At 40.8% G+C, this 26184-nt stretch overlaps 1 protein-coding gene across 1 annotated transcript; it reads right to left on the bottom strand.

Annotated features, from left to right (window-relative positions):
- Positions 1-3176: 3176 nt before the first annotated feature.
- On the bottom strand, positions 3177-21336 carry PLEKHS1 (pleckstrin homology domain containing S1). The gene is made up of 14 exons (XM_075026976.1): positions 21263-21336; positions 19934-20025; positions 19722-19828; positions 18210-18344; positions 16766-16841; positions 15981-16088; positions 15198-15293; positions 11581-11691; positions 10388-10506; positions 8861-9070; positions 8516-8617; positions 6918-7053; positions 6070-6161; positions 3177-4318 (listed from the first exon to the last, which is right to left on the bottom strand). The coding sequence occupies exons 1-13, from the start codon at positions 21291-21293 to the stop codon at positions 6093-6095; spliced, it is 1392 nt and encodes a 463-aa protein (XP_074883077.1). The 5' UTR covers positions 21294-21336; the 3' UTR covers positions 3177-4318; positions 6070-6092.
- Positions 21337-26184: the final 4848 nt, after the last annotated feature.

Below are 26184 nucleotides of genomic sequence, written 5' to 3'. Positions count from 1 at the left end.
CCACTTAATTATCCTACAACACTGCCTGGGATTATGTACACTTTAAGCTGCATTATGCAGCAGCAGTTTGTCTGGCACAATCAGCGTTGATGGCCTCTGTTGCTGGAAGTGTCAGGGCCAAAGGCGGAACAGGCTTGCGGCAGCTCATCTGCTCTCTGGCCACCTGGGAACCGCTTGCCGGACTTTTTTCTTTTGGCTCTTATCTCCTTTAATCAGCTTTGTCAACCCCATTTCCTCACCATGATGGAAGAACTGAACCGAACTGGGAAGAGGAGTCTAAGGAGACCTTGCAGACAGAAGCTCTCGTCCCATGCAGAGGGTTTGTTTGCTCTGGTGGCAGAGGTGTTGAGTTCTTTGGGGAAGAGACCCCTGGGCTGGCAGCCTGTGAGTAGGGCTCTGTGGAGTGATGATAATAGCAAACATTCAGCATTTTGAAACACAAGATTAGCACCACTGATAGTCATGGTCTTAGCGCTCCTACCAACTGCTTAACTTCTTCGCCCTCCGCTGCTGGGTTATAAAAGAAACAAGTTCTCAGGCACAGAGTGACCCAGGCACCCCAGGATGGAAAATTCAACAGGGCTAGACACTTGGTGCTACAAGTCCAGTCCTGCTCCCACCATAGCGGCTTGGTGGCCCCTGAAGAGCTGGTCCTGCTGTAAGATGGAGGTGGGATGGCTGAGTCACTGAGCAGCTGTTAGCAGCAAGCAAAATGCTCCTGGCCACTGAATATCCTCACTGCTGCAGCGCGGAGACGTGGTTTCTCTTAAGGTGTTTTTGCTGAATGAAAGATTTGCATCAACCTTGGCTGGCCTCTCCTTTTCTTTAAATGATGCAATAAATTAGACAGTGATAAGGGGCCAAAGGGAACATTGAAATTCCAGTGGCATTTCTAGGAACTGCCCGACACGCTCCAAGTTCCCCGCAGCAACCTGCTGGCTGGCCTGCAGGAGGGAAGCGGCTGGCTACAGCAAGGCACGTACATGGGATGGCTGTTCGTCCCTGGGAAACAAGCCAAAAAAGCCCTCAGCGCATCTCAGGTTACGTTGTCAGCTCCCCAAACCTGAAGGTAGACGGTCCTGTGGTTAAGGCTTTCTGCTGAGGATTCATTACACTCTTCCTAGTCCCTGCACTGACAAAGGGAGCACCAGCAAGGAAGTACCTTTGTAAATATTAGTATGTCCCCTAATGGGGCCTGAAGTACTGGATGAATCCATTTGAGAAGATTTCCATAGGCCCTGCTTGGTGCAGCTCTCCATAAGCAGCACACAGGTGGAGTAAGCCAGTTCCTTGCAGGGAAGCAGGGGCATCACCTAATGTTCCCTCATGATGGTGCTGTCTGAAGGGCGATGGAGGGTAAGCCACATTTCTGCAGGACACTAAGGATGGCTTCGCCCTTAGCACCAAATGGGCACATCAGTGTCTCTCCATAGCATGGGGCATTGATGAACCAGTCCCCACGCCTGTAGCATACAGGTCTGATGGAGGTGTTTCCAGCAGATGTTCTGGGAGGGAAAGCAATCCATAGTATTGAATGTGATGCTGGAGATCGTATGCATGATAAGAGATAGCACGATGCAAATCTGTCTGAAATCACTTCTTGAATTTTACTGAGTGTGTGCAAGAAAATGGCTCTCCTGAGGTCACCAGAAAATTTGGGGCAAACATAGATTGAGCACCTGGTGTCCCCAGCTCACCACTGATCCGCTCTCTCCCCGGTGTGCAAGGTGACATCGCCCGTCTTTATTGTAGGTGCTCCTCTACTGACTTAATTTGCTGAAAGTCCAGCCACATAGAAGCATGTCTGGTTGGGTATCCCAGGCTGGAGGGACTCTAATGCATTGCAGCCAGACACTGCACTATGGAGAGCTTGTGTCTGGCTCAGTTCAGGATGGGCACAGACAGCACAGATAACCTTTCGTGGCTGGACTCGTTCTCCTGCAGGACTTGTGCTCTCTTGGTCAGTGTATGACTCCAACCCCAGTTCTCGGTAGTGTTGTCCTCAAGAGGAAGTGTGGGAGTTGTGTGGTCTTTTTTGTGTTTGCTGTACAATGGGCTTTTTATTTTTCTTAACTTCAGTGACCTCACACCAATTTGGAGATTTCTCTTCCCATTACTTTCTCTCTGTTCTGGAACTTGCTTTTCTCCTGGATAGTTGCCATTTTCCTGCTGGAGAAGGGTACTAGAGTGGTAGAAAGAGCATGATTCATATTTGGGAATTCAGGGGGGAAAATTAGCAGCCACTAATGAGTGAGTGCAGCATGGGAATGTGCCATGAATTAACAGCCAGGAAAACAACCTTAAGACACTGGCCGTATTCAATGACAGGAAATACAAGAGTTAGTGAGGAGCATGTTAATTGTTAGCTAATCATGTAATCTGTGTTGCAGTCGGTTGGGTTTTGTGTGTCTTGTACACCCAGTTTGCAGATGCTGAGGGATTCAAAGGGGTGTGTGTTGCAGCCAGCAACTGCCCCTGAGTCCAAGCAGGTTACTTCATGGGGTCAGTAGTGCAAGAAGGGTTCAGGATCTGCAGCCTTCTTCCAGCTGTGTTTTACATAGATTCGCTAGTCTGTGGATTCACTGAATTTCAGCTCATGTCAAATTAAGTATCCGTGTCAGGAACCCTCCATAGCCCAAAATGTACCTGGAAACCGGCTAAGAAAAGATTTTGACACCATAGAGCATGCTGCAACAAGAAGCTACAATATCACCTATTTCTTTAAGAGTGTGTACTTACATGACACATTTAAAATGCCTATAGGTGGACTAAAAAATTACCGCTCAGATGCCGCAGGTTTAAAGACATTCCCTTCAGGTCTTCCTGGATTAAAAGGGAGCACTGGGTAATACCATGCATGTAGGTGTTTCCCTTTGCTGTTTCTTCTAGAAGCAGCCCAGAGATTTAGCAGAATTTGCTCATTTGAAGAAAGGTAAAATTTTCACATTGGGGAAAATGTTACAGAATGAGATTGATCTTGTTTTTTTAAGTATAGCTTTTTTTAAAAGGGCTGTTTGGTGACTCAGCTGCAGGTTACTGGGAAGTTACAGGTAGTTTTTGGAGGACGAGGAGGGGCTGTGTCAGGAGGAAGTGAGGTATTCACAGAATACAATGTGTTGTAGAGTGTTAAAACATTTATTAATTGTATGTGGGAAGACAACTTCACACACCCTACCAGAATTTACTGTACCGATGTAATTTCCATATTGTATCTCTGTAAGTGTTATGAATCACCCAATATGTGACATTAATTATCCGCATTTATCATTGTGCAAACTGACATAATGATCAATTATGGGGTAACACATCAGTAACTGTTTACTGAAGTACAGAAGTAATCCCCCAGTTTTCTGAAATATTCTGTAATTATCCTGTGCATGCTATATCTACCCAAATCCTACTCTTGTCCAAAAGTAACATTCTTCCATGGCTGAGAGGTGCAGCATGCATTGCTAACACCTGCTTCAGCAGCAATGCTGTGTGCAGGTTCCGCGGTGTTGGCTCTCCTCCCACCACTACGTATGGTTCACAAGCTTCTTCATTAGTTCACTTCTTTCTGGAAATGTTTCTCTATGAAGTTCCAGGAAATTGCTTTACGGCTGTCTCACCTCCTTTGTTCACCCATAACTGGAAACACTAGGTATTTGTCTCGCAGTTCAGTGACATATGACCACTTTCAGGAAATGTTTGAAAAAATGTTGAAAGAATGCAGGATGTTTGGTCTGAAAAAAACGAGAAGGGAGAACAGGCAGAAAAAACACCTTCCAGAATGAAGATTTCTCTGGAGACAGTAGAAATCAAGCATTCCCTATGCCCACTGAAAACAGGGCAAGAAAAAAATCATGTTCATTTTCTGAAAAAAATTAGGGAAAAACTTCCTAATTATACAGAGAGATGAGTCTTGGAACAACAGAGGAAGATTTGGACTTTCCTTTTCTAGACTTCAGGAGAAGAGGTTAGGCAAACCTTGGGCAGGAAGGGTTGAGGGTGACATCCTCAGTGGATACTCTTGAACTAGATGATCTGTGACTTTAGGATTCAGGCCTAGAGGACTGTCCTATCAGACTGACACAGTTACAGAGCTGGAAGAAGCCCTGCATGGTAATAGCTGGCCATCCCATCCCTCAGAGACTCTTTAGGCAGAAATGGATTTGTTGTGCTCAAAGAGGCAGGGCAGAGCAAAGGAGTCCCATAGCAGCTTTGGAGAATAGCTCCCAAGGAATGTCTTTTCTTCCATTTTCAGCCTCTGTAGTTCCAGGACTGGGGTTTCCCCTCTGTCTTTATGCAGAATTCAGCACAAACAGGCCTTTGAACACCACTGAAACAGAAATACCAAAAAGTTATCCTTTCCCACCTTGAGAAATAAGCATGTCCCAAACACTCTTACCTCAAAAGCAGAAGAGACAGTCTGTGAAAACATTCAGTCTGGAAAATAATGTTTTGAACAGGAGCTGGGTCTGAATAGATTGTATAAATATTTGTGTGTGTTTGTTTTGAGTTACTGATGCTGTTTTCATCTTTGGCTAAATAAAATTTTATAACAAATTTTTAAAAAGTCCAGACTGGATTTTAAAGGAGATATACAAAGCACATTTGTCAAAATTACTACTGTACTAAGTGGCACCAACGCTGATTTTAGTGAGTGTAGTTTCTTACTGTAGTAGCTGACTTGGCCTAATTCAATTGGAAGCTGGACAAATATTTCCTTTGGGACAAATCCACCTTAATCAAAGCTTATATAAATCTCTTAATATCAATAATCCCATGCCTGCTAAACCCAATAGTTATTTTGGTTGTATCTGGCAAGATAAAATTATCTGTACTCAAAAACAGTGATTCGGTTTGTTGCCACATCATTGTATATTAATACAATCTATCTTACAGCAATATATATGAATGTAAATACACCTGCACACAAACACATATATACAAAAGTGTACATATCCATATAGAGAATAGGTACGTGTTCTGCATACATGCCATAAAACACCATGTTTCTGTAAGCAACAGAGGTTATTGTAGTACAGGACAAAGTTCCCTTTTGGCATCCACTAAAGGCACCCCTGCAGGCAGTTCCATATCAAGCACCAGCACCTTTTGGTGTCATATTAGCTGAAAATCAGTCATGTTTCTATGATAGCAATGGAAGCAAGACACTTCACAAATAAATATTTACAGGAAACATCCTTGTTCGGGAAACAAATAAGCACTTGCTCTGGAAATGCTGCGGTACCCATGACGTCCCTATGGTAGTACTTGGTAGCATCAAAACTCTTTCAGTGATCCATTTGCATTGGGCCGAGTGCACATGCTTTCATATACATCATTTGTCTCTCTGGTTTTCCCAGCTGTCTTTACCAGTAACACTTCCACAGAGCAGGTCAGCCCTCCTCTCTCCCAAATCCATTCATTCATTCATTCTTCACTTAGGGCTTATTTTGGCTGCCAAAGAACAAAAAGGTGCTCCAGCCACATTCCTTTTCTCCAACCAGCTCTTTTTCCTGTCATCCCTTGAATGTATTTTTGTGACTGTAACGCAAGAGGGGCATAACACAAAAGGAGGCCCCACTGAATCACTACACAACACTTTATTTAGCAGTCTTCCCTCCAACACTACAGCTCTCAGCTTGCCTTTGCCTTTCTGTAGCTGAGGGGAAACAACGGAAAACACAGCTTTGTTCCAAATGTAGTTTGTTTCCACACCCCTAACTGATTAGGAGTTCAGTATAAATCAAAGTAAATCAGTGTAAAGAGGCAAGCGGAAGCGTGAACCAGTACTTTCTGCTGAAGTACAAAGTATACACAGTGCAAAGGTTTCATAAATGATTTGACCCTCAGTTTTTTTGATGTAACTGCAGTACATGCCACCATGAAATACAAGCCAAACCCATGCCATCCATGTCAACAAAACAAGTTATTAGGACATAAAATGAAAATGAAATCCACATTCTCTATTCTTTGTACTTCAGCAACAAAAGATGTCTGGCAGCTCTAAAGCAGAAAGATTACCTCCATACACTCTATATCACATTCTTCCCCCAATATTTTCCCTTGAACTTCGGCACTTACTTAATCATTGAAGTCTTTTTTTTTCAGGAACATGAGCAGCCTTTAGCATGGAAGATATCTGAATGTGGAATCCGACATACAGTAAGTTTCACCTTGAAAAAGAAAAAAAAAAGAGAGACATTTTAATAGCTTGTTATATCTGATCAACATTTGTGCTACTATCTGACTTGTATTTTAACTAGCTAAATAAAAATCCCCTATTAAGAGAGATAAATATTTTTTTCCTTGCTGAGACTGTCTTTCTTTTCTTTAGATGGCAAAAGCATCTGATCTTAACTTTCTCAGCAAAATTCAAATATGAATGTGTTCAGGTATGGGACAGAGAACCTGGATACTAAAATATGAGTCCATCTGAAAGAAACATAGGTAGCAACATGTCATAGATCACAGTGGTGTTAAGGCATGATTTAGAAATCTCCCACATTCTTCAAAAAAAGTGGTATCACACAAGGAGATGCGTAGTGCTTGATAACCAATAGGAGGTAGGAGTCTAGGGCTCTGCCCTCAATACACAAAACCACTAAAGTTTGCAATTCACAGGCCTTAGCCAAAAAATACCAGTAACTCTAATTTATGGTTGCCCAGTAGTATCTCTTGGGGTTGCTCAGACTCTTTGAGATCAACTCCTCAAACACAGCAGTGCTGTCCTTGCATTCCCCAAATAGCCCAGGAATAAGAGATGCTACATCAGAATGATGCTGAGGAGCTATTTGGTACAGAAGTTATTCATGCCAAACTTAAAACAGAGTAAACTGGTTTGAATGGAGCCACTTTAAATGCAAAAAGCAACTTGCTTTCTCATTTGGCTTGATTCGTTTGACTATCACCTTCAGGTTAGTTAAGCTTACCTCCTTTCTTGTGGACCTGCTGATGAAGAAGTAAGCCTCCTCCACGTTCTGGGGCTGCAGATCATTCACAGCCACTATATGGTCTCCATGATTAAACAAACATCCCAGTCGGCAAGGACCAGTCCACTGTGAGATACTAGACAATAAAGGAAACATACGGGATATCTAGTTACTGCTAACAGAATGGCAATGGCTGAACAGGATTGCATTTACGGTACTGCCCTCTGGAAATAATACACAGGTTGAATGACTTTGCAACTTTTTGATCTGGTTCTAGCTGAAACCAAGCTGCTTCATCCATCCCAACAGGTCCGCCTAAAAGGGCACATGACACTGACATTGCAGCCTGTTAACAAGTGAGACTGGTACTAGCTAGGTCACCAGTGAGAGTTGGGGATGCCAGTGTAAAAGCAGTCAGCCAGACTCGCTGCAGGTACATGTACACTGCTGCAGGTGTTTTAGCCCTATGTTTGACTAAGTTCATTTCCAATGTCATCCCAAAAGAATGGAATTAAAACTTATTATCATGTGTTTTATCTATGATATAACTGCGAGCATCAGAGATCCATTGCTGTCCTGACAGGACCCTTATGGAAATTCCAGTATCTCTTTCTTGCTGGTCTCTGATAGACTCTCCTTGATGATAAGCTATTTAGAATTAGCTGATCTGACAGTTAGACTTAGTGCTCTGTTCCAAATTCTTTCAATATGAATTTCCATAGAAAAGAGAAATTTCTATAAATTTAGATGTAGATCCTATTATTGAGGTGGGGTCCCATTTCCAGTCCCTTTTGCAATGGTATTTTTTCTTCTTGCTGACAGTGGCTGAAACGAAGTGACTTGCTGTGCACACCATGCACCTAATCGGTGTGAATATAAGCGCAGAAGCAAAACGCAGTCTCAGTGCTGTGTGGCAGTGAAAGGTCAACAGGAAGTACAGGAGTATGCACTGAGCATTTTTTCTGCTGCATCCTCCTTATCCTAGTCATTGATATTGAAGGTCTAGGGAGAGCAATAATTTCCAACAGACTACTAAGAGGATGTATGTGCTCTAGCCCATAACACCTACCTGTGAAAATCTCTGCCTAGCACTGATTCCTAGTACTGAACCACTGCTGGGATTAATTCAGAGATAATTTTGTGCTCACATCCAACTCAAGTCAGCTTGACACCCTATTTACCCTATCACAAGATATATCCTCTCACTATATCTCTGAGACACACAATCATTGTGGTTCACCAAACCAAAGGCAAAACTGACTAGTGGTAATTAGGTGATTTCACACCAATATTAGAAGAATAGCTTTTGGGGTGGGACTTCATCGCTAATTATTACACAGCATGCTGAGGCATCTCAATTCTATACAGCCCTTTTCAACAGCAGTTGAAATAGAAACTCAAGTACATGAAGAGTCAGAAAGAGCAGAAATTCCTTACACTGAATACCTGAAGTATACACTGAAGTACCAGCACACACTGACCCTGCCCTGTTCTGCACTGCCAAAACTGTACATGGATGTGTATGGTTGTACACTTCTGTACCTGACTGTCACTCATTCACATCCGACAGGCACCATCACAAGACATCCAGAACTTACCATATTTGTCCTGCTGCTTCAGTAAGTTTTAGGTAACTGTTAATATCAGCCAGGGGGATGAAAATATCCAAATTCTGCAGCTGGGTCTCATCTGTAATTTGACTGTGAGAGAAAACATCAGAGACCACAGAATCATAGAATATGTCAAGTTGCAAGGGACCTATAAGGATCATTGAGTCCAACTCCCTGCTCCTTGGAGGACTACCTAAAATTAAATCATATGACTGACAGTGTTGTCCAGACACTCCTTGAACCCTGACAGGCTTGGCACGCTCTACCTGTACCTCAGCTGAAATCCATGAACACGTCTGTCTTCTCTGCAACAAAAATGGAGAAGACACTTACCTGAGCAGTATAGACAACTGAACCACGGAAAGTGGTAATGAATTTTTCCTTCTCTGGAGGGTTGGCTGCTGACTGGTGCTGCTTTCTGGGAATTTTAGGTCTCTGTTTGCTTCCAAGTCTCTTGGACATGCACTGTTGTCCTGGCATTTGGGGGGAGATGGGACCCCATCACGTCTGCACATGAGCTGACAACTCTCATCCAGCAACCTACTGCAGAGGAATGATGATAAAAAATGAACTGGCTTGACCATTTCAGGCATTCTTGCTGTGTTTGAAGCTGGATCAAATAGCCATCAGTGAAGCAAAGAATAACAAGTTCTTGTAGAATATCCAGTGGACAAAATTACAGCTAAGTAAAATAAACAGTCCTTCTAAAAATGGACCATAAATCCCAAAATAAACCTTTTCAGTATTTAAAGACTATTTATTAAGCCTGAAAACATTCCAGCTAACAACATGCCTTGACAAAGAAACTGAGTACAGATTGTTGGCCTTGGCTGTACTGGCTTCTGCAGGGATATAATGCTGTCCCCTGGGAGATACAATAACTCAGATGTACTTGCACGCATTTTAGGTTTATTTGATAAGCCTTATAATGCCTGAAGCCAACTCCCCTCCACACCCCAGACAAAACTGGGATTAGTAGCAAAAGCTGCTCTTGGTATATTTCAACTCAGATGGCATAGGCTTGTGAGGTTTTTATAGTAATTCCCTCCAGGGGCTCCCAAAGACACAGACGAACTTGAATAAATTCTATTGGAATAAACTAGTTTGTGGGTCGGCATTTCCAATTGCCTCCCATTATGCGACATAAGACCTGACTGTCTGTAGGTGGCAGGCCATAGCTAACAGTTAATGACCAGTCCTCTGGCTCAGGAGGTATGGTTTTACCGTGTAGGCACACTTCTCTTCAGTATACTGTGCTATATTGTGGAGGTCGTAAAGTTCCCAAGTGGCACTACAACTGTGACACAAAGTTCAGGTCTTTCTTTGTGACATGCCAAACACTGTACTTTCAAAGTACACAGCATCAGACCCATTCTTTGGATGGGAAAATGGAAGGAAGGAGATGAACTACTCAGGAGCATGTAACTTCTTACTGAAAAGCTGGGAACTAATGCCCCATGTCTACCTTCCTCTTCTAACCACTAAATAATGCTGCCTGCTTTGGAGACTACCTGTCTGAAAGGTTTTTGGAGCTTGGCTGCGGTATCTGAGAAAAGTGGTAGGTTCTTATGTCATGAAAACCTAGAAAAAGTGTAAGTCAACAAAAAGTGCTGCATCCTATAGTCAGAACATTTCTAAATGCATGTGTTTGCAATGTGAGTTTAAATTTCATGCTGATGAATTTGAATTTCACTCTGGTATTCCCACAAGTTCTGAACTTTCTGAACCAAGACCAAAGAGGGACTCATTCATACAAGATGCAGCCTCTAGATATTGTTATGTAAATACCACAGATGACAGCTCTATCTGTACCGCTATGTCACTTTTAATTTGCAAAACCTTAATGAAGTTGTTACTTACAGTGATTTCATTGACATATAAATGTTGTCCTTTACTGGGCTCTTCCGCACTGGCTTCTCTTGCACAGGGACATCAGACTCAGCTGTAGGGTCAGGCTTTGATACTTCAGTAGTGCACTGCTGAAAACACTAACAGCATATCATTGCTCTGCCTACAGAAACAATCTTAATTTCCTTATTTTGTGCAGTGCTCATGCTGTTTAAACACATCGGCTAATATAGCTCAGCTTTCCCCCCCAATAAATCAGTTTCCAGAAACTGTGAGCTACAAAGGTGGTTGAAACTTACAAGTTAATGTTCTCTGGTATTATTGACACTTTCAGACTGGGACATAACCAGCTATATTCTAAAGTACTACCACAAAAACTGTGTTATGTTTTATTTTAAGCAGGTTGAAAAAAGTCTTGTACTTCGGGTGTACTTAACTTAGAGCACTTAGATTATATAACAAAATCATATTGTTAATGTCCTTCAGTTAGCTGTACAGTCTTGGGAGAGAGGTTTCTGCATAAGACTGACCACTTAGCTTCTCCTGACCACTAACTACATGGGAAGCCTAGAGAAATTAGCCTCCCAAATTAGGTGTCAAAATTTGTTTAAAATTACCAGTATGATTCCTCCTGCTCCCTTGTTTCAGAATGAAATGTAGGTGCCAAAATGTTTCACAGCATTTTTAAAGTACTGCTTGGTTTTATGCAGCTTACTGATCCCTCAAAAGAATTACATTTTAAAATATGTAAAAATAATATACTGTTACATTTTCTAAATGAAGTTTTCACTTTCAGAAAAAAACCCCCCTGTTATACAATAGGCAAGAGCCATTTACAATGAAATGGTCAATTTGGGGAATTTCAACAAAATCAGCAATGTTTTTGTCAAAATGCCGCTTTCTACCAGAAAGATCCTTTGAATCTAGTGTATTTTTTCTTGTACAAATGAAAGCTCTATTACCTACCTACCTATTATCTATGTATTTCTTTTGCAAAGAAAAGAGGTTCCTCATACCAGTTCCTCTTTGGCTCATTAAATATGTCCTGTCTCCTTGGGGCTGTTAACAAACCAGTAGAACTGATAAACTACCTTTGATAAAATATTGCTGGGAGTTTGGTAATAATCTTCTTCGTCCTTTTTGATGTCTTCATCTGTATCTGTCTCCTTGGGGCTGTTAACAAACCAGTAGAACTGATAAACTACCTTTGATAAAATATTGCTGGGAGTTTGGTAATAATCTTCTTCGTCCTTTTTGATGTCTTCATCTGTATCTGATGACAGCAGATTTTCCTCACTCTTTCCCAGATTTTTATCCTGTTAAAAGAATCATTTTGTATTTAACAGGTTCAATTATACAGATTGTTTAACATGTATTTTCCATTTACACGGAGAAGTAATAGAATCAGCAAATACCCACAGAAAACATGGGAAGACATGTATCTCCTTGAAGTGAGATATGCTCAGGGCCAGTCTGTTTTAGAAACAAGGTTTCTGTATCTGTGCTCCTTCTTCTATTTTTGAGATCAATGGCACACAGACAAAACTGGCCACTGGTATTAATACTTCTCATAGATGGATTTGTGGTAACCAGGCAGTTGGAATTGATTGCATGTTCACAACCTCTTATTTTGTTTAAAAATCAAGTGGGTTAAACACTTCACGTATGAGTCCGCATGCATTTAGGGTCACTTGTGTGGAGAAGATTTTTTATTTGCATTCACTTCTAAAGTCCTTACACTAGGAAAAAAATCTGTAGGAAATCTATAATTGGATCAGGATATATTTGTCCTTTTTAAGCACCTTTTAACCGCTATCAAGTAAAGAATGAATTTGGGACTTCCTTGACTAATGAGAAGTCTATTATCTCCTACTTCTCCATTAACTAGAACATACCTGGAGGTCTGGAGATCTGATTTTGAATCCTTTGTGTCCTGAGTGATATTCTGCCTTCATAAATACCTGAAATACTAAGTTTGTGGCAATCTGGTAAGTCAAGGAGAAATTAATCCTGCCACCAAGTTTACCTTTCTCAGTCACTAAGATAAATTATTTATTTTTATGTCTCCTTGTTGACTTCACTATAGCGAAGAGCACGGTAATTAGTATTTAGCTGCCTCCCAATGCAATTCGCCATGCCATGTTTGTGATGCAACTGTTTTTTATCTCTCCACTTACATCCTTGGTTTCCATGGTGATCATTTTAATAATTGCTAAACATGCCACAGAATATATCACTGTTTTCAAGGTAAAGTAAATTAAACTAATTACTCTCTCACATGTAAAGAGAAGAAACTGGCATTGAATAGAAATTAAAGATGATGAATGTATTTTTGTTCCTTGTGGGTATAAATGACATAAAAAGCAACGCATGCAGTCAGAGTCAGAACAAACCTGCAAACGGTCCTTTAAGAAGCGTGTAACAAAAGCACAGCAGGAACAAGACTGGCTCTGTGGTCATGATCTAAAGTAATGAATGAGTTTCCTAGTGACTTTTCAGGGGCTTTGGATCAATCAAAAAAGCAAACACTTGGGGAGAACGGGGAAGAGGAGGTGATTTTATGAAGTCCTGAGACCCTCCAACTCCTAGGAAATCTCAGAGAGCAGACAGCACTCATCAGCTTCACAAACTGAGCCTTCAATCACTGACACTGGCTACCTTTTGCCAAATGCGTAGTGTTTCTCCTTGGCACCATTGCAGATTACAGGGGCAATGGGAAGGAGAAGGTTAAGCTGCATCAGCACTGTTTCCCTAAGGCAGTTTGCCGACATTTCTGTTCCTCCAGGTGCTTTACCACCAGAGAAGTGCAGTTAACATCAGTGTACAGTTATTCTCAACTGTACAGCTGAACAAGTTCTTTAAGCCTCTGTTGAACCATGATGCAGATTTACATTAAAGTAGACTATGGAGAAAATTGGCTGTAGCACAAGATGGAAATGATACCCGGAGAACAACTGAGCATTTGTTAGTTATAGGCTCCTTAGGAAAATTATGCCCTTGGACAGAGGAACTTCTCTTTCAAAAAATCAGGTGTGCCAAACATATCCCGACAAGGATGCCTAGGTGCCTGCAATACAGTAATGCACAGAATGGGTGATGTAAGTCAGGGCTCCTTATTTTGATGTATTTCAGGTATTGAAAGCTGTGTATCAAGATGTTGAGTCAGATATGGTTTGGGAGCTCCAAAATGTGGGTTGAAAGGGAGCCAGGTCCCCAGACTTCTTCAGGGTCCCTGCCTGCGTGACTAGACTCAACTAACATTCAGAGGCCTGTTTGCATGACTAACGGCTACTGACCATAGTTTTCAGGATCTGGGGCTGGATGAGGGAACCACCAATAAAAAGCAAAAAGAATCAGATACTAGAAATGTGGAGTCATACTTCTAAAAGAAAGTAAATACAAGGGATTAATGTGGAAGTCAGCTGTCTAGACAACACTGAGCAGAGAATAGATCTGGAGATGTTAGCAGATGCTAAACTTATGAGGCAAGTGAAATATTTTTATCGAATGAACAAACATTTTTGTTTCTTGTTAGCTGTATGGCAAGGTAATTTATTTTCACACATGCTGAAACAGAAACAGAAGCTTTCTGCTGTTCCCTCTGCTTCAGGCTGAAAAGGTAAAATCCAAATTCCTTATCTTTTAACCCTCATGGTCAGTCTGTCCTAGTCTGAACAGCTGCATATAATACATGCTCCCTGAGGCATCATAAGTATGAGAAGAATTAATGAATGAGACAGAAAAGGCATGCATAAGAAAGAGACAGAGCGTCTTGTTATGACTAAGGGTTAACTCAATGCATTTCAGAGCTCAGACTCACAATTGAATTACTGCAGCTACATAAAGTTCTGTGCATCAGCTGAGCTGTGCTAACTGCCCATGGCATTGCAATGTAGTTGCAACTATTTTCACTTCTTTCCACTAAATTTAGCTGTACTTTCTCATGCTTGCTGCCAGCCTATATACATGGATGGTGACTGCAGCATGTGATTTACCACCCTGTTAGTTATGATTGCAGAACAGATTCTTTTCCCTGTACCTCAGCCGCTCCAGATCATAGTCCAATGCATAACCTGCCAATAAAGATGTGTTTAAACTCAACTGTCAACTGCATACTGGTGAGGTGGAGCCTTGGTTGTGCTTCTCTTCTGTTGGTTCTGCTGCAAAGGCAGTAATCCCGGGCAGAGGATGGGTGAAAACCATCCGAAACTGCTGCAGGTGTTTGTTCAGGGAACACAGGTTGGAACGTTTAGCCGATAATACATGATAATATTCATCATTGTATCTTTTTAAATCATTCCTGCCAGATATGGAAGCTAAACTACTTGAAGTCATATTTATGCTGACAGAAGGCTAGTCCTGAGGTGTGCCTCAATTTAACAAGCCCTTGTTCTCTAGTTCAGTTACATTGATTCAATTGCTACTGTAAGAGGCTGCAGAAAGAAACCATTTGGGAAGACTGCAGCACATCTGAGAAATGTGATGGGAGGAGCAAATCCTCAAGCAGTGCAACTTCAGAGTTTTCTTGATGGAGGTTGTGAGAGCTGCCACAAGTTGCAATTGCTGCACAGAAACTCTGAGGATCTGCCTCCAAGGAGCAAAGTAAACAAAGGGTATTTCAAGCAAGTTCTTAGAAGGTTATTTTCAGTGCTAAACAAGACAACAGACTAAATATTTAGGAAACTTTCACAGTGAAAACCAACCCAATGTGCTGGGAAAATAGGTGGATAATCTACAGTTACAGATACTCAGGTGAGATAAGAGCCAATAATCACTTCTGCAGACTGAACAACTCAAGAGCTGTTTGATTTGTTCTGCTCACCTGGCTTGGAAAAACTCCTCTTGGTGAGTCACACTGAGCCTGATGAGAGCCAGGATCTGAACTGGGCCTGTTCTTGTCTTCTGAGGAACCATTCTCCTGTATACAAAAGAAAAAAGTTGACTCCTCCTAAAGATACACTGCAAGTGCTTCACCTGCATTCAGTTTCCTCTAGCTGGGACATTTGCACACAGCTTTGTGACTAGAGAAAACCAACAATTCCTTGGCTGCTTTTCAGCCTGTCACCAGGGGACTGCAATTGCTTTGGGAGAGCAGCAATGCTTTCCTTCCTTTCTATTTAAATATTGAGGGGGAAGATCTGGAAGGCACAGATGAACTGGACCTGAACTCCTCTCTGAGCTTTACAGCCTGAAGAGAGAAAGAACAGCACAATCATAAAACAGGAGGAATGTGATTAGTAGCTCCCAAAACAATCATCACATGGCTTTGCCAAGGCATGTGAAAGCAAATCTTCAGGGGCTTACTTCATGCCCACTAATCTTTGCCAGTCAGTTGAGACAGCCAATGAGTATCATTTCTCATTGCCATCAACACCTGCCTTTACTTACATGCAGACTTTTCTCAACAGTCTTTCCTTTGTGGGGACTCTCTGATGTTATCATCCAGGTCCTACTCAGGAACCCCACCAGAGAGCAGAACAGACCACCCGGGCACCCGTTGCACAAGCTCTGAAGAACTTTTGATGAAAACAAGCAACTACACAAATCAAATTTCACAGTCACCCCTAGGAGCAAACTCATTATTAAGGATGACTAATCTGTTTACCTTCTGGCAGCTTTGGCTGTCCGGGAAACTGGTCGTATCTACAGAATTCAAGAGTACTGGCAAAGAGGAGGGCCGGCTTCTGACTTCTGGATTTGGAAGATCTTGGTTCTGGAAATAAGATTACAGCAGTGTAAGAAGACAGGCACCTGATGGGCATGGGCTACCATGTACCAGTGCATTCCACTAGTCCAAATTTTACTTCTAATGGCTCGGAGAGGTTGTCTACATGGCATTTTTCAGGCTGACATAAATTTGCCCTGCTTGCACTTTGAGCTGACTGGAAGCTACAGGGATGTAAGTAGCTCAGTGCTGAGTCTGAGCTAGTAGGCCTGGCTGGCTGACAAGGTGCAGAAACTTGGGCCTGAGCTTGAACTAACAGGGATTCCAGCTGGTTCATAACATTGACAGACCAGATGTGGATTGGTTTGTAAAACAGCATGTAGATATAACCAAAAAGCACACGGTAAGAATAACACACAAGTTTTCATTCTGACACATCAAAGGTGCAATTCATTGCAGCATAATGTCAATCATCTCCTAATTTCCATGTGGCTTACTCTTCAAAGAGATTCCTTCAATGTAAAATCAATCCCACCGCAGACAGACTGTGCAATGCCTGCTTAATGCATAAAGCCTGGGTACCGGATTTATATGGAAAATGAATTTCTGATTAACCAAGGCAAGAGCCAATTTGCAAGGCCAAAATCAGGAAAAATCCTTTGCACAGGTTTCTAATGAAATTATATATTTTTTTCTTTCTAAAATCAACTGCAGTAAGGTATCACCTGAGGGCAGCATCCACCTCTTTTGGCATCCCTGCAGATCAAAGATATCACAGTGACCCAATCCTCTGTTTCCTGCCTGTAGGTTGGAACAACAGAAATGAAAACCTACTCACAGGTAAAACACAAGCAAAACCCATTTGCCTACCCCCTTCTTCCTATGGGGCCCAAAATAATGCTTCCTGAAATCAATGGGGAAAACATGCACCTTCCTTTCAAGAGAGAGTACTTGGGTGGCCATAGCCAGGTGGCAAAGTTTGAACTCAGAGATGTGCAGCCTAAGACTGGGAGCTAAAAGGTATGCAGGGGGGGGCTGTGTGTGTGTGCAAGAGACACGGAGAGGGAGAGGGAGGGAGAGGTGGGGTGGTGCTTTCTGCTTCGTTTTCTGTGTGTAATGCTGCTCTGCCAAGTCCTGCCATAATGACAGCTAACAAGGCTTGGGAATGCATTTGGGTGAGCAGAATGAGAAACATGCCATGAAAGGACCCCTGAAGCCCTGTTTCATGCTTGCGGTGGATTTAGTTGGATTAATTCTGGAATGCTTCCCATGGAGTGTGGGCTGTGAGAGCAGTGCCCTGGGGGAAGGCGTGGTATGGCACGCTCAAGTAACGGACAGGTATGTGTTTTTCTTCTATGCTTATCAGCATTTCACACATCAGCTGTTCTTCTGCATAAAGGCAGAAAAACTCCTGACATGCTTGTGGCTGGGAAACTGAAGAGGAGAAGCTGGGAAGCAGCAGCACGGGAGCACCATGCCAAATGTCCTCTCTCACCTAACTGAGCTTTGGCTGATCACCTCTACAGCAGCAGTTTCTGCCCTTGCTGAGGACTGGATTGAAGCCTGGGAGAGCAAGGAGCACACCACCCTGCTGCAGTAAAGGCCCCAGTCATTCCTTCGGGGATCTGTTTTCCCTCGGGGGAATTTTCCCCTTCAGTCTGCTTCCCTTGATTAACAACCTAGTATTCCAGGGCAAGATTATTTCCTGTGATTTATCCATAAAGAGCAGAAGCTTTCCTAACTCCCAGGAGCTGCTGGGTGAGAAGACAAAGCTCTCTGCTCTTCCTTGACCCTTGACCGGTACAGTTTGACACAGCACTGCCACACTGATGTACTGCCACTGCCATCCCCACTCCCAGCTGCATGCTCCCACTACTTTCACCTGTGGGATGTTGTAACAGTGTGGCTGCAGGGAAGGTTAGCTCACCTGTCTGAACCAGCAAAAATTAACCTGGCCACAGGGGAAAAAAATGGCATAGAAAAGAGCAGTTTTCCATTGGATCAACCAGCTGAATTGTTTCATCCCAGAGCTGTGCCATCAGTAGCTGAGACACAGGAAGCGATGGGAGCAGCTGTGAAGGAGTAGGACCTTGCCTTGGGGCAGCAGCTTAGTGTAACATTAATATAACTATAATGTCATATTGCATTTCCACATCTTTTTATGCCTACCTGCTGCTGCCAATGAGGTAGTAACATCTGTTTCCAGTACTGATGGACATCACCTGTTCAGGAAGGCATTTAAACATCTTCCTTACTGTTTCCATAATTTCAGAATTGCTTATGCCAACTTCGATATTTATGATTCTGTTAAGATAACCATATGAAACATCCTATATAACTATACATACCTACATACAAACATATGCACACACATACATATGTGTGTGTATGTGCATATTTTACTCTAAGCACAGCGTAATATGATGAGATCTACATGGGAAAGGTAAACATTTTTCCACAGAAAAAATTGTCAAGAAAAAAAGTGCACACATTTAAAACACATGGTCTTTCAATGAAGAAAACTTCCAAGCAAAAAAAAAAAATAATCAACTTTTGCAAAGACTCGTGTCCAGATTTTGGATCCTCGTTTCTGAAAAAAAGGGGCTGTTGGTCTAACACAGAATCTTGAAAAGAAATGACAGTAAAAAAAATTCCTGGCAGATGTTTTTGAACCACTACAGAACAATACATTTGATTTGAAACTAATTGTATATTAACAGTGTTTTAATGGAGAAGAGGAACAGACAAGAAGTACTCTTAATGGATACTTAAATAGAAGCACTACTTCCATTAACTTCTAAGAAGTTAAATAAGTAAAAATAACAACAATAATAATGATGCTAATAATGTAACCACATACCACTGAGCAAGCTGGCATTTTTTCAAGAGCTTCACAATGTAAATCCTTTTAATAGAAGAAGCACAACAGCAATGTGAGTCCAGTGACCTCCATGCCTAACAGTTCCAGGAGCCTGGAATATTAATCCCCAGGTCTGACTGGTAAAATCTGTACATTTTCCTCTACGTTTACTGCTTCCCTTCTATGTATCTCACACCACATGTGACATGGAAAAAGGTGCCAGTACAAAGCCTATGATACCCAGCCTTGCTGTAGTGGGCACTGTGCTGAGAGGAATAAAATGACCAACTGAAATGAGCCAAGCAGAGCAATATCTTGGTGGAGTAAAAGGCAGTGGGGCAGTCAGCATCAGCCCAAAGGGCCACATGAAAGCCAGGAGACCTCTGCACAACTTGCAAAGCACTTTGTAAAGCTGTAAGGTGGGAAAGGTTGTGTGCCACAGTTGAGTGGCATAGTCCATCCTTACTTGCATGTGAGTGAATGCATAGCACTGTCCTCACAGGAGATAAAGTATCTTCTACTACAGGAATACAGCCTTCGGGATCATGGAGCCAAGATGTCTGGTTTGCAGATACCACATCATGACAATCACTCACATAAATGTATCAAATTTCATCAAAGCAATTTAGGATTTTTACTTCTATCTATATCATACACTGTAAGTTGCACCGAAAGCCTACAAAAGCCCCAGGGACTTTTTTCTGGAGTTCAGTGGGATTTGGATCAAGAACCTCAATTAGGAACAAGTGCCTGTACAGTAGCCATTTAAGAGTGTTGATGCATGACTTAAAATAAAAAGGTGATGCATTTGAGTTACATACTGATCAACAGCTATGGAGCCTTTTATGTTCTGGCCTTTTAGATATTTCAGGATGTAATTGCCCTTGCTGGATTTGGACAGGATGAAAAAACGCCTTTTCCAGGAATTCTGCCGAAGAGAAAGCAATTTGTCTCTCATTAAAATTCAGGATAGCAGAAATAACAGATGCTTGTTGGGGGATTGCTGAAATATGACTAATCTGTGCTAGCATACCTGTGAGCCGAAAAGTTGAAGAGGTGGTGATTTGATGAAGAATCCGTGCTTGTAGACTTCACCTTCAGGGCAAAATGTATTTTGAGTTCTCACTAATCAAAGAGAAATGAACAACACCATTACTTAATTTGTTGCCAATTAATCTCTTACACAGATCTGCTTGAACTGAAAATTGTTGCTGAGCACCAGGTTTCTGTGCTTAAATGGCCATAAAGCACATTACAATTAGAGAAGATGAACACAAATCAAGGCTATAAAATATAGGGCCAGGCCATGCTTCTCTGATCAGTGTTACTGCTGACAACAGACCTAAACTGTCAACAAATGATAGTGACAATGTAGGGGGGTCAGAAGAGCCTCTGTCTTATTTAACTGGTCTTATTTAACTTCTGGAGTATGGTCTTATTTAACTCCACTCCTGAAAGAGAGTAAACAGCCCCCCTAATGAAATTTGTAGATGACATTCAATTTGGATCAGTTGCAAACACAGCTAAGGATAGATCATCTTACACCGTGAATCGTGATGTGACAACAGGAAAAAGTCTTACAAGTAAAATATGAGCTAAAACCTGGGGGGGGAAAAATGCCTGAATGTATTTGTTCACGACCCTGCATAACCTGTGGCCAGTTGTAGTTTAAGATTCACATTTTCTAATCACTGATGAATTTCTAATAAAAATCTCAGTCTTATTAATGCACTTTAAAACCCAATGAAAGGAGTGGCAATCTTATTCCATTTTTTAAGCTATAAACCATGTTTGGGAAATTAAGATTTTTTTAAGAATCCAGTGACTGAAAGGAGCACAGTCAACCTTATTTTGGATCTTCCAGTAAGGGACAGTAGAGAATATACATAAGTCCTGGGAAATATAACATGACCAAATTTTGGGGTGATGCAAGAAACGCTTGGTTCTGAAATCCCATTTGCTACTGACTTCAGTGGAGGTAAGGCTTCTCCGTCAGTGCCTTGGAGATACTGACTGTACCTTCCAGTTCACAGTTAATTTTTAAGGATTTTAACATTTTTTACAAATGTCAGTTCAATCTCTGTGTCAGGGACAAGAAAAAATCTGGTATAAAGGGAAATGCTGCATTTAGGACAGATTCTTTAAGGAAGGAAGCAGAGGGCCAGAATTAACACACAGTGTAAGCCCAGATGAGATCTCCAGATTTTTCAGTATGCTATTTCCCCCTGTTTTTCACCTATTGTTTACCACAAAATCCCTAGTAGGTGGAGGGTAAAGAGAATGGTATCGTATATTGATAAGAATGAATAGAAACCTGATTCAACCTTACTACTGACAAATCTTAGTAAATGAAATTTCATACCTGCAGAATTTCTTTTACTTGTAGAAGCCATCCTGATTGTTTTGTCCACCCAGATAGTACACAGAGCAAAAACCTTGAAGCTAACTCCTTTTGCTTTGCTTCCTGCTGAGCAGCATTTCACTGCACGCACGGTTGCCTGAGAAAATAACAAGTATCTCACAAATGTTTATTTTCGCAGTGATGATTCAACTATATAAAATGAACATAGAAAAAATCTATAATAAACTATATAAACAATTATAATTATTATTATTCATTTAAGCATACTATTGTACATCTTATTTTATATTATAAAGTAAATTATACACTATATGCTATAAAATTATATTTATTCTATTCTAATAGAATTATAAAATTACAAACAATAAAAATTATAAATGTATATAGGCCAAAGAGATGATTTGCCTAGGAACTTGCGAGACCTGCCAACAGAACTTCATTTTGCCCCTTCCTTTGTAATAGACACAACACCTGTAACCTAGGAATATTGCATCCCATATATGTTTCTGACACTGCCTTTAGCAGTGTGATCAGTTCTGTATAAAACAGGCATAGCTTGGCCTGAAGAGTTCAAAATCTATTTAGAAAATCTAGTCATAATACTATGGTAATTATAATAATTTGCAAGTCTGTAGCATTCTTAATACAATGCCCTCAGAGCAATTTATAAACAGTGATGAAATAAACTTTACAGCTTTCTAAGAGGTGGATTAGTATGATTTTTCAGAGGGGTAAACAGAGTATCTGTTTTTATTTATGTCAACTTATTTTTGCAACATCTCCTCCAATATTACCAGGGAAATGGGACTCTTACTGTAAACCTAAGAAGAAGTTAAATAACCTACTCATTGGCGTAGCCAGGCTGGTGCAGAGATGGGAATAGAGGCTGGCAGGAAGGCAGAATGCACTGCTGCATTTTCATGGAATTCTCTGAAGTTTTGTTAAATAACCCTTTAACAAAACAAGCAGGCCGCAGTCTGTGGGATTTGATAAGTGCAGGAACACAGAGGCAGAGTATTTAGAAAGTAAAAGGTGGGTTAATGGGCTTCCACTGGGATTTTTTTTTTGAACTAATTTGCCTCTTGGTGCTTTCCTTTGAGAAGAACACCACCTGGGTGTCAGGATAACAGTGCCAGACCTCCAAAGCACTGCTATTTCTTTGCAATTTGTATGTGACCTCTGCACTCCTCCCAATCGACTGCATGCACAATACTACATTTTGCACACTTGACAGTTTATTATTATCTCACAATTGTTTTCTTGTTTATTTAAAATCAGATCTAGTTTCTCTCATATACTTACCTTTCTGGTTTGTAATTCCATGTCTGTTTGTAACATAATTTAGGAAACTTTTCAAAAGTTTCCCTTTGCCTTACCCCAAAGCTCTCATTCCTTGCAAAATCAAATACTTTCCTTTTAGTAACTTGGCTTGAAGTTGTCTGTTAGCTACAATGAGGTTACCCGGTCTCCAACGTGTGCCACCTGAAGCTGCAGAGCCTTTTCTGGGAAAATCTGAAGGATTGCAAGTGCTGTTCTTTAGTTCTTTGCTGAGCTCCCTGGCTGGACTAAGAGATTTAAGGTGTTTCCTTTCTTCTGTTTCTTCGGTGATTTACTCCATGGTGCCAGAAGTAAACATGGTATGGTCAGAAATGATTGGTTATTTTCTGGCCTCACTCACCTGACATGGGATTGGTTACACACAAAATTTTACCTCTGACACACAACTAAAGCTATAGACTTCCACACATCCTGTTCCAGGCAATACCATGGTATAAATGAAAATGACTCACTGCAAATTTAGGTCCACTGGAGATCTTTGCAGAGCATTTCTGCCTGTATTTTTGTTGTTGTTAGGTTTTTTTTAAGGAAACCTTTGTGATTTTGCCTTTTTGGGAAAAAGATTTGTTGTACAATGCTATGACAGACTGTTATAAAATTTACTGCTAGGGCTTTCACCTATTGCCTACCATAAAAAAGGACAAAAAAGCAACTTCCAAAACTAAAAATGACTGCACACAAAGTCAAATTGTTAGTGTCAATAGCAGGGGCACATGCCTGGGGTTGCAATGAAAGGCAATGTAATATTCTTTTCAATGTGACTGACAGAGTCACCGTGACTGGCAAATGATACAGTTCTTGCAAAACAACGTTCCAAGAGCCTGTAACAGGATAAAAGTCTCTTCTAGGTTTCAGTAAAAGTCAAGATTTGCAGGTGGGAAGATAAAAACCTGTGAGATTACTGTTGTGCTACCTCACTCTGCATTTTGGGAAAAAGTTTTTAATTGTTGCATTTAATTGCCTTTTCTCTTCAATGGAAAGCAACATTTTTACACAGGTTATGTCTAATTCAGAATAGACAATGCCAATTCCATGATTATACCCCCTCAGATTTTTGTATTCCTGGCATTAAGATTGCTTGATTGCTTTCAACCTTTTGAAAGGCAATGAGGCACTTCAGTAAAAATGCAAATAAAATGCTTCAAATTATTAAGATGTAGGCTATTATAAAACTTCAAAAATATAATACCAAGATAAGGAAAACAAACTGTGTTAATACTTACAGGCAAAATGTCTTTATGATGTAAGAGGTTTTAGAGAAACACACCTTTAAGTATTTCCAGATAACCTGTATTGCGTCCTGCAGCAAAACATGATGTGTCCTTGCCCTGTATCGTGACTGCCTTCTTATAGTCTGTGTATAAATACAAACACCCTGAAATATGACCCACAAGGAAATTCCTGTTTCTGCCATGGGAAGCAAATAAAAGACTGTTCTGAAAGGGGAATCCAGAAGATTAATATTCACTTACAAGCAATGAAAAAATATGCACATTTGAGGCAGCCATGAATGTCTCCCATGCAGAAAAAATGCCTGGAGACAGCTTGTTTTTTGTTGGTTCAGCTTTCTAAACAGTCCCTTCATTTCCCCTGAGCTGTGTCTAAAATATAATATCCACCCATGACTGGAAGATAAAGCAACATTAAGAACCCTAAAAGATAGTAAAATACTAAAAAATGTAATCAAGTTCGGAGTTAAAGAACAGCATTTACTAAAACATACAATGGTGAAGCAGGATTTCTCATGCTACCTATGTAATGACAATGTACTTTCATTGTAGGGTCAGCGTCTGTCTTGGTTATAGGTGAATTATTTTGATTCTCTCCAGAAACATCCAGCATATCAATAATGATAATGATTTTACACACTAAACCATTTGGCTAATCCTGCAGATGGCAAGGGAATTGCTTTTAGACAGAAAATAGTTATAAATTTGATCAGGAAATAAGTTAAAATGCCCTACAGCTTGTAAGTCACTATTCAGCTACCTGCCCTTGCTCAAGTAAAAGGGTCAGGCTTCCTTATTCTGAATGGGTTCCTTCAGGTCTTGGGCTGGCACAGCCCTCAGCATGTAAACATCACCAGTCAGACATGATGTCTGTCAGTGGGAAGTTTTCTTCTTAAATAATTTTAATGTTTTTTGGACACGATCTAAAGCAATGCTCCATCTAGCAGACACAGTGGTCCCCACACAAGGGAGTTTTTCTCTCTTTCTTTTACTGCTACTCTAAATTATCTTCCCAAGTTGCTTTCCTCTCTGGCAGTGTCTTCAGGTATTTTATGCTGATCTTTGTATATTTCATATACTAGAACTAGTCCAAAGGTTGTTTAAGATTCAGCCTCAACTTCTTCCTTTCATTGTAAGTCAGCAGGTAGAATTGCTGTGCTCCTTTGTGCCACACTATCATCTTTTTCCAGGAAACCTTTGGTCTACCAGGAGACCTCTTGCAAATGTAGAGCGTGCCTTGTTAGCTTGCCACATTAGAGCACTGAACAGCTTCAAATAACATTACTACTTTGCCTTTTTTCTTAGACAGACAGCTACCATTTCACCTATTAGTTGGAAATTCCCAAGCTGTGCTTACTTAGTGTCTGTCATGGTAAATGTACAACAAAATCTGATAAAGACCTGCTCTGTCCACCTTTTTTTTTTTTTTACTTTTAGACATTATGTCCAATAGGGCAAATAGTTTTTCCTACTGACAGAGGAAACTCCCTAATATTAACAACTCCTCTGATTCTTTCTCAGCACTCCCTTGTAGACTAGGGACTATTTCTGGTAATTTTTATATTTTCCCAATGCTTTTATGCTAAGACAAATTTGCTATAGCTTTTTTAAAAACAAAATATCATTCTCAAAGAACCTTTGAGAAAAAAGCACTACACAAAAGGAAATGTGCTCCTTACCTGTTATGCTGTTACATTCCTTGGCATTATATTAAAAACTTAAATGACCTGTTTCAGAGCCCCTACTTGCTCCTTTATTGTTCCCAAGGCTCTCTGGCTTCAGAGCTACAATGCATCTGAATAAAAGGATAGTTTTGGAGACAGGGGAATACTGTTAACAGAAATTTAAAAACAGGCTAAACCTTAAGCAAATAAACACCAACGAACTATAGAGACATGAAAGAGCTTCCAGAGAAGTAATGAATACTGAAATGTTGACTGGACACTTTTCTCACAGTAAAACAAGAATATCTCCAATGCCAGAAAATAGTTTAAGATGGAGCTATTTGCCAGAAGTAATAAGAAGAACATTTTCATACGAACTGCTAGACCACTGTACAGTTTACTGTATAAAGACATTTTATATACAGGGCAAGATTAAGCACTGGTAGGTCAGGATATTTCCATTAAAATATTTTCAATAATTTTGGTTTACTGTAAGAGAGGATGTGGCCTGCCTAACCTAAGTCACCCAATGCCAGCTTACTTTTCTAAACTACTTTTCAACTGACACTGTAAACCTCATCTTGAAAAGATGCTGAAGACCATTTGCATTCTTGGCTGAGAAAGGTTTTGGGATGTATTTTGGTTGGTTTTCACTTCACCAGATTGAGTGACAAACATGCAGATATTCATA

Source organism: Buteo buteo, chromosome 4, assembly GCF_964188355.1.
Source record: "Buteo buteo chromosome 4, bButBut1.hap1.1, whole genome shotgun sequence".
NCBI classification, from domain to species: domain Eukaryota; kingdom Metazoa; phylum Chordata; class Aves; order Accipitriformes; family Accipitridae; genus Buteo; species Buteo buteo.
Note: the sequence above shows the minus strand (reverse complement) of the source record. Positions and strands in the feature narration are given on the sequence as shown.